Source organism: Zingiber officinale, chromosome 2B (genome assembly GCF_018446385.1).
Source record: "Zingiber officinale cultivar Zhangliang chromosome 2B, Zo_v1.1, whole genome shotgun sequence".
Classification (NCBI taxonomy): Eukaryota; Viridiplantae; Streptophyta; class Magnoliopsida; order Zingiberales; family Zingiberaceae; genus Zingiber; species Zingiber officinale.
The window spans coordinates 32,107,442-32,122,225 of record NC_055989.1 but is presented as its reverse complement, the minus strand read 5'-3'; the positions used below and the strand labels follow the sequence as shown (position 1 = coordinate 32,122,225).

The 14,784-nt window shown below is 33.9% G+C and overlaps 1 protein-coding gene across 2 annotated transcripts; it reads right to left on the bottom strand.

The window, feature by feature from the left end:
• Window positions 1–297: 297 nt before the first annotated feature.
• Window positions 298–14,288, bottom strand: LOC122045566 (DNA polymerase epsilon subunit 3-like). 2 transcript variants are annotated; one of them, XM_042605845.1, is made up of 3 exons: window positions 13,957–14,288; window positions 13,512–13,630; window positions 298–572 (listed from the first exon to the last, which is right to left on the bottom strand). In XM_042605845.1, exons 1-3 carry the CDS (start codon window positions 14,271–14,273, stop codon window positions 439–441), a joined length of 570 nt encoding a protein of 189 aa, XP_042461779.1. In that variant the 5' UTR covers window positions 14,274–14,288; the 3' UTR covers window positions 298–438. The 2 variants fall into 2 exon arrangements, with proteins under 2 accessions (XP_042461779.1, XP_042461780.1); XM_042605846.1 differs by lacking the exon at window positions 298–572 and adding an exon at window positions 591–938.
• Between the last annotated feature and the right edge of the window lie 496 nt (window positions 14,289–14,784).

The window sequence follows — 14,784 nt, the reverse complement described above, 5'->3', positions numbered from 1 at the left end:
TCATTTCTTATTCTCTTCCACAACAATCAATAATCCAATAAAAATATTATATAGTGCATGAAAGATTGACATAAAGATAAGGTGGTGTTAGATCAGATGATCCAATTCAGGAGTCATTAACTTTATACTGCTCTTTATGCCAATTGATTAACGTGTGAAGTAAATTAAAGGGATTGAAATTTGTAACCATGAAAAAAACTAAATAGTACGAACACAGAATGTGATCAAAACATGATTCTCATTCTATCCGACAGGGATTTGCGTCCTTCCAATTAAAAGCAATTTGTCATAGAAACAATGTTTGCCTACCTGAGAGTCATACAATGTCCATACAGCCTATCATGTTGTTAGACAATATTATACAAATTTTGTACACGACATTTATGTAAGTTTACATTGAAGATAAATTTAACATATAAGATTGACAATGACCAACATTTACAGCATGAGATGAAATAATATATAATTACAAATCTTCATTCCATCTGTACTAGGGGACAACCTCCATAGATACCAATCACATTCATGTGCCCTATATGGACCTGGGAGTTTAATGACTTTGTGCATGCATACTGTAAATTGTGAGAAAGTAAGCAATTAGTTCGTGATGGTGAAGTAAGCAATTAGTCTATTACAAATGTATCATAAAGACACCCTACAGAATAATCATGCCATTCAAATTAGGCAAGTTCTAATCTGGCAAGCTAAATGCAACAGAAAACCTTTTTTTCACCATTTATAATGACTCATGAAGAAACAAACCCTCCTACAATATTGTCCGTAACATCATAGACACCAAAAAGTAGACTTTCCCTGTTCTCTGACAACCATTTACTCTTTTCTACCATTCTTGCTGGGTGTGTCTTCTATTTTCCGCTTCTTGGCAGTCTCTTTTCCTTTTACTCCAGACCTTTTGACTTCATTCCTTTTTCTAAACTCTGTTAGTATCAAAGGCTTGGTGATTATTCAGAATTCTTGTATAATGCTTTGCAGTATCATGGAAAAGGTAATTACATAGTAACATTCAAAAAAAAAAACACTGATGGTCCAGTTGCAAAATCTATCAAATTAACTGGTAGGCATAAATGTTAAAGGGTCTCCTGCATACATGGATATATAAGCACGCAAAAACTGTCCAGCAGGGTGGCTGAAATTTAATGTCAAGAAGCTTCATTATATGAGAACAGGGCTGCCTGTTGACGATAGAGAGCATAACTAAAAGTATCTTTCAGAATCGGGGCATTATAGCAAACAAAGTTGTCGCTTTGTGAAAATTTCTCTTTTACAGAGTTCTACATAGCATCAGATCAGTATACACTATCATCATCAGAGGCAGCTTAGTGGAAATTTCTCTCCAGTAAAGAGAGTTTTAGCTGACAACAGATCAATAAACATTATCTGACTTCATAGGATGGTCCTTGCACTGAACTTGAGCCCTTACTTTTGTTATTAATATGGATGAATCATATTATTTGTTGTTTTTTTAGTACTGTGTATTATTTTGTTCTATACTATATACATATTCTCAGTTCTCGTATGTGGTGAAAGAGCCCTCAATTATCATGCTAAAGAACTCCGTGGAATAAGTATTCACAGATCAGTAATGATTATTACAATTGAGGATCCTAATGGCACATCAAATGTGGTTTAAGCAAACAGATGGTCACTATTTTGATTTACAAGACACTATACTAAAGGGAACTCATAATTAGAAAATACAACATTTGCCTTGTTCAATTCTTAGTACAAACAACTTAAAATTTGTTCATCGGCTAGGGGATGAATATCTGAAGTGTCAAACTGGAGCGTCAGTATCAGGTATGGGATAACAAAAAGTTCCAGTATCAACAGCATTTGGAATAATCCATTTGTCCTACACTATTCACTTGAATACTGATAAACAAGTTTCTCCTGAGATGCATTTTCAATATCAATGATTTACATGTCCCAACATAACTACGCTGTTTGTTTACTTCCAAAAAGGAATATGTTGAAAATTGAGAATTGTATTACTTAAAAAACTTGTCCAACAGGATTCTAACCTCTTTTTATATTCATAACATTGACTTATTCTTCATAACAAACTTTTCTAATAAAACACCCTAAAGACTTTTACTAAACACTTCTACAAAATTATCATTTCCCATACTCCCCCTAAAACTGGAGAATAGATGTTTATCATTCCTAGTTGAATAGGATACTTTGAAACACATAGCTCCTTTAGTAAATATATTTGTAACTTGTCCATATGTAGATATGTAAGAGGTACAAATTAACCTAATCTCGCTAGTTTTTCCTTTGATGAAGTGTCTATCAATGTCAATGTGATTCATTCGATCATGTTGTACTGGATTGTGAGTTATGCTAATTGTAGACATTATCACAATAAAGTCTTATTGGATCATCCCATTTGATCTTCAAATCTTTCAAGATGATTTTTAACCAAAGTATTCACACACCTTGAGTTATTGTTCAGAAAGTTACATCTACATTAGATTGCGCAATCACATCCTGTTTCCTGCTCCTCCGTGTCACAAGGTTACCACCAAGAAAGGTGCAATATCAGTGGTTGACCTCCTATCAACTATTGACCTATCATAATACATATATGCCTTTAGCACCAAACCTTCATTTATTTTAAAGAGGATATTATTTCCTAGTGTCTCTTTGACATACTGTAATACTTGGTGAGTTGCTTATACATTTTTCTGGGTTTTGTATGAATTGATTAATCACACTTGCTGCATATGCTATGTCGGGTCGTATATAAGACATATAAATAAGTTTTCTTATCAGATGTTGATACATTCCTTTATTTACTACAACATTTTCCACAGTTATTCCAAGTCAGAGATTTGAATCTATTAGAGTACTTGCTGGCTTACATGTTGATTTGTCTGTTTCTTTAGATGTGTGACATATTTCTATTGTGAAATGAAAATGGCTAGCTTAGAGTAAGCCATTTTAATCCACGAAATTATTTTAAATTCAAACTCTTAGAAATTGTCTTTCCTTATCATCATTTTCTATAACTATTATATCATCAACATACACTGAGAAAGTTGTGACTAGTTTAATAAACAATGTTTAATCCCTGTGATTTTCTCTGTACCTTGTGATAATCATAACTCTTATTTGTATATAAGGCTTTCTTTAATTTACATACAATATGAGCATTCAAATTATTTCCGTATCATAGTGGACTTCCATATAAATTTCTTCCTCTAGTTCTCCATATAAAAAAATTACATTTTTGATAACTCTCAACTATAATTAGTTGTCAATGATAGTAAAATTTTGACAATATCCATTTTTGCAGCTACAGCAAAAGTCTCTAGATACTCAATCTTATAAGTTTTAGTGCAACAATTCCGCCCATGATGAACCAGCCATAGCCGATCCCAAGCCTATATAAAAGAGAAGGGTTGCATTTGGTTGCCAGCCAGAGTTAAAACTATGACAAATATTCAATTAATGGATTCATTAAACTATTGTGCTAATGCTATGTTATTCCTCGGAAGAAACGCGTTGCAGTGTTCAACTGTAACATCTCAGGAAGGGTCGCTACATCTCCAGAATTCGAATGTAGTGCTAAATATACAAGAGTTCGCATTGCAGGGTCCAACTGTAACGTATCAGCAAGGACCACTACATCTCCATTAGAACTTGGGTGTAATGTTAAATAGGCAAGAGTTCTCACACCATAGGTTGAATAAGAACAAATATGATAGAAAAATTAATAATTTAAGATTTGAAACATGGAACATAGGAACCCTCATTGATAGATATGATGATTAGAAGAAGAATTAGTATTTTGTGTGTACAAGAGACAAAATGGGTTAGGCGAGAAGGCCAAACTGATAGAGAACTCGGGTTTTAAGTTATGGTACACAGGAAAAGTAAAACAAGAAATGGAGTGAGTATTGTTGTAGATAGTTTGTTAAAGGATGAAATTGTAGGAGTAATTAGAAAAGAGGATAGAATTATAACCCTTAAGATAATAGTGGCGAAAGAAACTATGAACATAATTAGCATATAGGATTAGATGAAGCTATCAAATCAAGGTTTTGGGACGACTTAGATGAAATATTACAAAACATTCCATCAAATGAAATGATTTTAATAGGAGGTGATCTAAATGGGCATGTCGGAGTGAAAAATAAGGAATGTAAGAGGGTAGAGTTATGGGTTTGGAGCGAGAAATGAGGAAGGGAAAACTATATTAGATTTTGCGATAGCATATGACCTTATATTAGCTAATACGTTTTTTAAGAAAAGAGAATAACACTTAGTCACATTTAAAAATGGAAATAATAAATCACAAATTGACTTTCTTATGGTTAGGAAGAAGGATAGACACATTTATAAAGATTGCAAGGTCATCCCTGAAGAAATCTTAACTACCCATCATAGATTAGTAATGTTGGATATATGCCTCAAACATAATATCAATAGAAAAAAAATATATACGACTCATAAAGTTAAGTGGTGGAAGTTAGAGGATGGGAAGCAAAATATATTTAAGGATAAGATAGGAGTACAAGCATTAGGTGAAATATACTGTGATTCTAATACGACATGGGGCAAGATGGTATTAAAGTTGAAAATAGCAGCTAAGAGTGTCCTCGGTGAGTCAAAGGGACATGCACCACTAAGTAAGGAATCTTTGTAGTGGAATGAAAAACTACAAGAGAAAGCGAAGAAAAAACGAATAGCTTATAAGGAATTATATATTTGTAAGAACGAGGAAAGCTTAAAAAAATATATAATAGCCAAGAAAGAAGCTAAGAGAGTAGTGAATGAAGCAAATAATGAAACTTTTGAACAATTATATCAAAAGTTGGATACAAAATAAGGGGAAAGAAATATTTATAGAATAGCTAAAGTGAGAGAAAGGAAGATAAGAGATTTTATCTAAATAAAATGTATTAAAGATGAATCTAATCGGGTACTAATAAACGATGGAGAAATAAAAAAGTGGTAAAAGAGATATTTTCATCAACTTTTTAATGAACGTTTAGGTAACTAACTTAACTTAGGTAATTTAAGTAGGTCAAATGAGCATAGAAATTTAAATTTTTATCGTAAAATTCAAACTTCAGAAGTAGAATAAGTTTTAAATGGGATACACAATGGAAAAGTCATGGACTAAATGATATTCCAATAAAGGTATGAAAATACCTAGGGAAACAAGGTATTGAATGACTTAAAAAATTATTTAACATGATATTAAAAACGAAAAAAATGTCGAGGATAAGTATTCCAGTTCCCTTATATAAAAACAAGGGAGACGTACAAAATTGTGTAAACTATAGGGGTATTAAACTAATGAGTCATACCATGAAACTTTGAAAAAAAATAATAGAAAAAAAATTAAGGAGACCACGATGATCGAAAATCAATTTGAGTTCATGTCTAAAAAGTCGACAATAGAAACTATAAATCTTTTTAGACAATTAATTGAAAAATATCGGAGCAAAAACAAGATCTACACATGATATTCATTGACTTAGAAAAAACTTATAATAGAATTCCAAGAGAAATGATATGGAGAATTCTAGAAAAGAGAGGTGTTAGCGTAACATATATTAAATTAATTAAGGATATGTATGAGGATGTAACGACTAGAGTTAAGACTTCAGGTGGAGTAACTGAAGCATTTCCAATAAAGATAGGGTTACGTCAAGGATCGGCTCTAAGTTCCTATCTTTTTACACTAATTATAGATGATCTCACTATACACATTCAAGACAGTACCGTGGTGCATATTATTTGTAGATAATATTATTTTGGTAGATAAAACACGTGAAAAAGTAAATGTTAAACTAAAATCTTGGCGGGAAACACTAGAAGGGAAAGATTTTAGGCTTAGTAGAATAAAGACAAGATATATGAAATTTAAGTTTAGCAATATTAGACATAATGAGACAATTGTTAAGATAGGAGATGACGAGTTGTCCGAAAACGAGAACTTTAGATATTTAGGATCATTCTTGCAAAATGATGGAGGGATTGAGAGAGATGTCTTACCTAGAATACAAGTAAGATTGTTGAAATGAAGAAAAGCGTCGGGTGTTTTGTGTGACCGTAACCTTTAAAACTTAAAGAGAAATTCTATAAAATCGCAGTTAGACCTGCTATGTTATATGGAGCAAAATGTTGGGCTTGAGCACATGAACAAAAGATAAGAGTTGCAAAGATAAGGATGTTAAGGTAGATGTGTGGACTGTTGGTTAAACCTAGGAAAACGTACTGATTCTACTGTACAAAAATTTTTATACAAGTGTCGAACCTTTCCTTAAATAACCTATTGTGTTCTTTAGAAATTAAATAAGGAATCGCAGACGGAACTTAACATCATTTATTCCAAATTTAATTTATCTGTTCTTAATGGTTTAGATTTGAATCGCAAGCGGAACTTAACACTATTGATTCAAATCTACCTAGGTTATTAATTCCATAAATATTAATTTCCAAAATTGGCTTCCAGGACTGCATGGCGATGCACATGGCCTTCTTGGATATGGGAGCAACCACCACCGCCTAGGCAAAGCCTTTTAAGGAAAGCTAATATTTATTTCCTTAAATAACTCTAGGTTAACCAAAAGGAACAATCGAATCACAAATTCGAAAAAGAAGAAAACACAAAATCGAAAAATAAATTCGATAAACTAGATCTAATTGCCTCTTGTATTTAGAATTCATACAAAGAAAAATAACTAGTATGATGCGGAAGAAAAATACTAGTTATACCTTCTCTTTGTAAGCTAATGACCTCGAGATCTTCTGCCGTATTCCTCGCCTCGCCTTGGACGTCGTGTGGGCGACGATCCTCCAAGATGAACACCACCCAAAAGCTTCCTCCTTCTTCTAAAATCCGGCCACCACCACCACCAAGGAGAAGAGAGCAAAGGGAGAGGAAGAAGGGAGAGGGCCGGCCACCAAGAGATCACCCAAGCAAAAGAATAAGAGTTGTGTCTCATGAAGCCCCCTCACCCCTTCTTTTATATTACTTGCCCAAGGCAAATAAGGAAAAACCTTTTACAAAAAATAAAATCATCCAAGAGTTTTTCCTTTTCCCTTTTTATTTTTCCTTTTCTTTCCTCTTGATTGAATCAATCATCAATCAATGGTTGAGATCAATCCTATTTGGTTTAGGATTAAATTTGGTTTAATCCTATTGGCCGGCCCTTGCCGGCCACAATTAAAAGGAAAGGAAAAATATTTTTTTTTTAAACTTTACAAGAAGAAATCCTCTTATAAAATTTACAAGCTCTCTTTCCTAAAGTATGAGTTAAAAAAGGAAAGTTTCTAAAAATTAAAACCATGTTTTAAAATTTAAAAACTCTCTTATAAAATTTCCTTTTTTAATATAGTGATAGAAAATTTAAATTTTAAACTTCTTTTCCCTTTTTTTTTCTTAAACCATAAGGATGGTTAAAAAAGGAAAGTTTTAAAATCTTTTAAACTCTCTATTTAAACATGTGGCCTAATTCAAATAAAGAAAGTTTTAAAAATTAAAATCTCTCTTTTAAAACTTATAGTTTTCTACAAAGAGAAGATTTTAAAAATTCAAAACAACCCTCCCTTTTTGAATTGTTATGGTCGGCCCTACAAGCTTGGTCACCAAGCTATAGGGCCGGCCCCTTCAAGAGGATGTGACCGGCCATTACTTGGTCACCAAGTAATGGTCCGGCCCCCTTCTTGGAAACCAAGAAGAGCCTTACATTTGGATGGACTTTAGGCTATAATGAGGCTACGACAGAGACCTAGAGGAGAAATTGGTTTTGGCCTTCCGATGAGCTTGAGTATCCCGTGTTCGCCCCGAACACACAACTCAAGTTCATCGATAATAACTCATTCCACTAGAGAGTTATTACCGCACTACCGCACCAATCCCAAATTACATTATGGGCTCCTTCTTATCATGAGTGTGTTAGTCTCCCTGTGTTTAAAATTATGAATGTCCACTAATTAAGTAAGTTACTGACAACTCACTTAATTAATATCTAGCTCCAAGAGTCCACTCAACTTTATTGTCATGTCGGACTAGGTTCACCTGCAGGGTTTAACATGGCAATCCTTATGAGCTCCTCTTGGGGACATTCTCAACCTAAATAACTAGGACACAGATTCCTTCTATAATCAACAACACACACTATAAGTAATATCATTTCCCAACTTATCGGGCATATTGATTTATCGAGCTAAACCTCACCCTTTGATAAATCAAAGAAATAAATATTAAATATATGTGCTTGTTATTATATTAGGATTAAGAGCACACACTTCCATAATAACTAAGGTTTAGTTCTTTTACTAAGTCAGTACAAAAGAACATACCTAAATGATCCTACTCAATACACTTAAAGTGTATTAGTGTAATTTATTAGTCAAGATAAACTAATACTTGATTACACTACGACTATACTGATAGTTTGTCCCTTTCTATCTTAGTCGCGAGCAACTGTTTATAATTTATAGAGAACCGACAACATGATCTTCTGAGTGTGACACCACACTGCATGTTGTCTACTATATAAATTAATTGAATAATTACATTTAATAAATAAATGCAGATATTGACCAATGTGATTCTTTTATTTTAACAAATAAATGTTTACAAAAGCTAGGCTTTTAGTATACACTCCAACATGGACATCCAAGAATGGATAGAATCAGAAATGAGAACATTAAAGAGAAAGTCGAAATTGCATCTATTGAGGAAAAACTCTGAGAGGCACGTTTAAAATAGTATGAGTATGTACTCCAGTTAGGCGATGTGAAACTATGACAAACACGCATATCAAATGAGAAAAACCAAAAAAGACTTCGGTTAGCAACAATAAAACAAGATAAAATTTATTTAAATATAGATGATGATATAATAGGAGATAGAGCTCAATGGCATAAAAGAATTCATATAGTCAACCCCATCTAGTGGGATAAGACTTGGTTGTTGTTGTATAAGTTTTAGTGCAACTTTTGGCTACCAACTTTTTTTTATATCTCTCTATTAGTCCATCTGCTCTATATTTCAATCCATAGACCCATTTACACCCTAAAGGTTTCTTTTCAGCCAATAACTTCATCGATTCCAACATTTTATACTTCTCTAATGCTTCCATTTCTTGTTTTTATTTCTCATTGGATAATGCCTCAGATTAAGGTGGTAGGAATGATAATAGTGTTCAAGTTAATCAAGAAGGCTTTGTGCGATGTGAAAACTATTTAAAAGATAGGAAGTTTGCAAGAGGATATAAAAGGACTCTCTGGTTCCTTTTCTGACCGCATTGAAAATATTTAAGTCCTCATCATCCACATGATGTTCAATTTTAATTTGTAATGAAGAATTAGAAATTGTTACTTCATTCTTAGAATTTGTGTTGGATTCTTGGGCATGCATTAGTTCAAGGACTACCATCTTCTCCCTCAGGTGCGCATTGTCAAGTCTATATTTTTAATGACAAAGTTAAAATTAATTCAAACACAAGTTCAGGCACAGGATTTGGCATAGATTCCGGCACAAGTTGAGAAATAGAATCTGACATAGGTTTAGGCACACCATTTGGCATAAACTCAAACATAGGATTTGGCATGGACTCGGATGTTCGCTTAGACATTGGGCATAAGGACAGGTCGAGTAAGAAATACCCATCCTTAACTTTCAATAATTCTCCCCTTAGATGAGGTGTAGTGAAGTAAGATGCTTGTTCATTGAAAGTAATGTGCACTAACACATACAACTTCGTTGATGAAGGATGATAACACTTGTACCCTTTCTAACTTGAAGAATAACCCACAAATACACATTTTAGCATCCTTCCCTCTATTTTGACTATGTCCATGAACAAATGACACACGCCTAAGTATCATCCTTCCCTCTATTTTGACTATGTCCATGAACAAATGACACGCCTAAGTATCTTAGGACAAGATTTTTATAGTATGTATGTTTGGATACAATGTTGAGTGTTTCTATTTAACTCTTAAACCATAAGATTTTGTAAGGCTAACGATTTATAAGATAAACGGTTATAAGAACTGCTTCCCCCAAAAGATTTAGGCATAATTTTTAGCATAAAAGAGCTTGGATTGACCATAGGACATGACTATTTTTTCTTTCTACAATTGTGTTTTGTTGTGGTGTATTGACACAAGATGACCTACTATTAAAATAAGAAATTAATACTAAATAATAATCGCTAGCATTATATGTCCCATACCTTTTGATATTGACCCCAGATTGGTTATTAATCATCAAACAAAAAATTAAGAGGGCATTACTAACATTAATGGTAGAAGGATGTGAATGAGATAAAAGGGAAAACAACTTTTTGTATTACTTAATAAAAATCCACATGTGTGTGTTTAGCAAATTCACACACAATGGAAACTCTCGATATTTATACTTTGGAATAAACATGGAAACAAAATTTAAATGTTTTCAAATGACAGATGTCCAAGTCGGTGGTAGTGGAGCCAAATCTCCAACCGATAAAGTTATAAAACTAAAGTGGCAAGTATCTTATCTTTGTTAATGCTTGATCGACCCAAAGTTTCAAGATAGTAGTCTATTTCTTTCTTTAGCATGTCCAATCATCTTTCTCGAATCCTTATCCTGTAATACTCAATAACTATGATAAAAAATCACATTGCAACATAAATTTCAAGATTTTGGATAGAAATACGGTTTGTGGATAATTTGGGGACATAAAAAATGTTAATGATGAACTTATCTTAACATCTCCTACACCTGCTGCAGAAACCATAAGTCATTAGTTGTGGATATTTTTTTATTGTAGGAGTACATGGAAAAGGTACTTCGTGAGTGGATCATATAATTAGTAGCTCCTAAATGCATGATCCAAGAGTTGAAAAAAGTTGTACCCAATACATTTAATCCAATAGGGGATGAAAATATAACCGAATACACCAATGAATAAGTACCTGAAGGCTTGTCAATGTTATGAATAAGAGATCTCAACCTCTTTTTAGTTGAATCCACCTGACTTCTTTGGTGTTGCTTCATATTGTTGTGTATTCAATGTTGCTTCATGTTGTTGTGTATTCGCCATATGCATATGACTATTGATAAAACTACTGATCCTTATTTATTTATATTTATGTCCCAATCTTGGTTGGGAGGCTTTTCAAGAAGCTTCCAACACCGTTTATGAGTATGACATATCTTTTTACAATAATTGCACCATAAACTATCGCAATGAGGATTTTTTGATTGTATTGTAGCAGTTGTTTCTACAACTTCTGACATTGTTATATGTGAAAATTTGTAGAAAAATCTGGTGAGAAACTGGAAAAATTAGAAATGAAGGCTGAGTAATAAGGAAAAACCCAACAATGAAGCTGGTAATAGGGAAAAATCAACAATGAAGGTTGATAAACAACAACAAAAAAATCAAAGAGAAAGCAAGGAAAATGTGAAGGTAGGTACGAGAAATATTTTGTTGTCTTTAGAACACATAATAAAATAATAAACAATGGTGAATAGGGGAGAAGAGGGGGATCAGATGCTTGCTCGCAACAATGGATGGTAAAGACTGTCGACACTAATCAATAGGGGAAGAGGAGGCTAGGGTTAACATCCTTTAATGGTTGCGATAGAAGAGACAACTAGGATTTAGATGGCGTTTGATTCTCTCTTAGGAATCGGAATGGGAATGGGTATCATAGTATTGTGGAATGGGAATGGGTATGAGCTTGGGTATCATTCTTAAAAATAACGTTTGGTTAGTTGAATATTTTCAATCAGAATGAACCTAAATTTCCTTTTTTACTCTTAGAGAAAAATAAAAGAAAAAATTAGATTGGAGAGAAAGTTGAATGTGAGAGAAACATATGATGAGAGAAAATGATGAGAGATAAAGTGTGATGAGAGAGAAAGTATGATGGGAAAAAAATGAAGAGAGGGAAAGTGTGATCAAAGAAAATAAGGAGAGAGAGCGTGATAGGAGAGATTGAGAAGAGAAAAAGTATGATGAGAGAGAAAGTGTGATGAGAGAGAAAGAATGATGAGAAAAAAATGAAGAAAAAGAAAGTGTGATGAGAGAAAATGAGAGATTGAGGAGAGAGAAAGTGTGATGAGAGAAAATGAGGAGAGAGAGTGTGTGATGAAAGAGAATAAAGAGAGAGAAAGTGTGATGAGAGAAAATGTGGAGAGAGAGTATGATAAGAGAGATTGAGGAGAGAGAAAGTATGATGAGAAAAATAAGGAGAGAATGAAGAGAGAGAAAATGAGGAGAAAGTATACGATAAGAGAGATTGAGGAGAGAGAAAGTATGATGAGAAAAATAAGGAGAGAATGAAGAGAGAGAAAATGAAGAGAGAGAGTGTGTGATGGGAGAGAATATAGAAACAAAATGGTAGAGAATGTGTGATGAGAAAGAATGAGTAGAGAGAAAGTATGTTAAGAGAGAAAGTGTGATGATAGAATGAGGAGAGAGAAAGTATGATGAGAGAGAACAAGGAGAGAGAGTGAAATAAAAGAAAAATTGAACAAATATACTAAGGGTATTTTCATCTAAAACTTAATTCTCATTCCCATTCCATTAAAACCCAAGGGAAAGGGTGGGTTTCATCCATACCCAAGTTTTTTTATTCCATTCCAAAATCTTGATTTCATTCCCATCAACCAAACACAAGGTTTGGGAATAAATCTATTCCCTCATTCCCAAACCTCTAAACCAAACGCCACCATAGAGTGGCAGCTAAGGGGTTTGGAGAGCGGTTAGGGTTTGCTTTAATATCATGTTAGAAATTGAACATTGTATTATTTTAAAAACTTATCTAATATATAGGATCCTAAGCTCTTTTTATATATTCATATAATGACTTATACTTGATATCAGATATTTCTAATAAAAAATCTAACAAAATTTTAAAGACTTATTAGACTTTAACGAATTCATGTTTTCTCACAGAATCCTAACTATCTCAAAATACCAAAAGATGTAGCAAACAAACAAACATAGGATGGTAAAGCAACCAAAGGTCAATAACTTAAAATGGCTTGAAAACATCTTACCAAGGTTCAAAATCTCAAACCATACTAGAGTTTTGACCTTTGACTAAAATGATACTATTTCGGTATTTTGTCAATGTTCCGATACATTTCGCCAACATAGTATGATTATCTACAAAGTTATGCAATATTCAGTCCTAAGACATAAATGAACAGAAGGAGTTACTCTATGATTCTAGTTCTCCATCTTCACGAAATGTAAAAATGACTTCTGAACCATAAAGACAGCTTGCATATTTTTCGAAAACAAAATCTCATATGTTGCAGCCTTGTAGGTCCATAATGGCCACAGCCATCATAATGAAAAGAGACCATCAGCATGCCAAGAGTCAAAACATTCACAGATAAATAATATATGTAAAAATATGTTCACAAGTGTGGTTGTAATCACCTATATACATGCATAATACAGAAACCTGTACGAGATAATTAAAACAATGATTCTAATATAAGGAAGCAAATTACTGACCCTCTAAAGAAGCTTTTAAAGGCTCAACAAATTCAACAAAGCCAATCTCCTCAAGCGCCTTCAGGACATCATCAGCATTGATTGTTTGCCTCTTTGATTCCTTGCAGATATCATTTGCCCTTCATAGAGTAATCATTCAAATTTCAGTCGATAAGAATCAATAGCCAGCATTTTCCTATACACAGTACATAGAGATTTTAAAAAAAGGTGGGGGGAATGAATCATTAACGAACGACGGGCAATTAGAGGACATTAACTACAAACATTTAAAATTGTAAAATACATAACATAAAATTTTAACCGAGCAGATGATAAGAATAAAAAGATAAACAAATCGCAACTAAGTTATAGGCGCCGTCTGTCTAAGGAAGATCGCGGTCCTACTTTCCAATTTAAACAACATAAACCCTAGAAGCTCCCAGCAACCGCAGGAGAGGAGTCTCACGTGGCGGAGAGGTAATGGATGAAGATGCGAGTGCTCTCAGAGAAGGCCAACAGTGCATCTTTGTTTACCAATATCTCCTCTTCCCCTCCTCCCGAAGACAACTTGGAAAGTTTATCTTTCACAACCCGGCGCACGATAGCTTTGGGGAGCTCCTCGACCTCCACGGTGAGTGCCTTTCCCGGCGCCGTCTCCGTAAGCTCCCCGCTCTTCCCAAGTGTTCTTTCCTCCGCCATCCCCTCCCCTCCAGTTCGCCTGCTTCTCCAAATATAATTGATCTTCACCTCAATGGTAATTCTTCGCAGGATTTCCGGCCGCATGGAGTTGATTAGCCCGATTTGTTTCAACGCAAGTGTCAAACTGGCCGAGCCATCCGTGACCTGGCCGACGTAGCCTTAGCCTGGCGTGTGATATGGCCATTGAAAGATTGTTGCGCTGGGTCAGGCGAGCCCCATCTAATCCAGAGCCAAGCATAGTCGGATCTCGAGATCCGAGATCCATCTAATAGTTTTTAAATACCTGGGACTATGGTAAAAAAGATCTAGTTATCATCATATATCATGATTCAATTCTTATAAAGTTTTTTCAAAAGAATACAAGTGTAGGATTGAAAACAACTTTGGATGAATAGAACTCATCATTTTTCACTTTTTTCGAAAAATATGAGAATATGCAGCCGAAACAAAGAAATGAAAAATACGCACAAGCTTAACATCTTTATTTTTACTTGGTTCATAATCAGGCGACAACAATCTAAGGCTCACACTCATTGAGTCCTTTCGTTGGACAATTCACTATAAGTTTGATATGAATACAGATGAATTGAATACA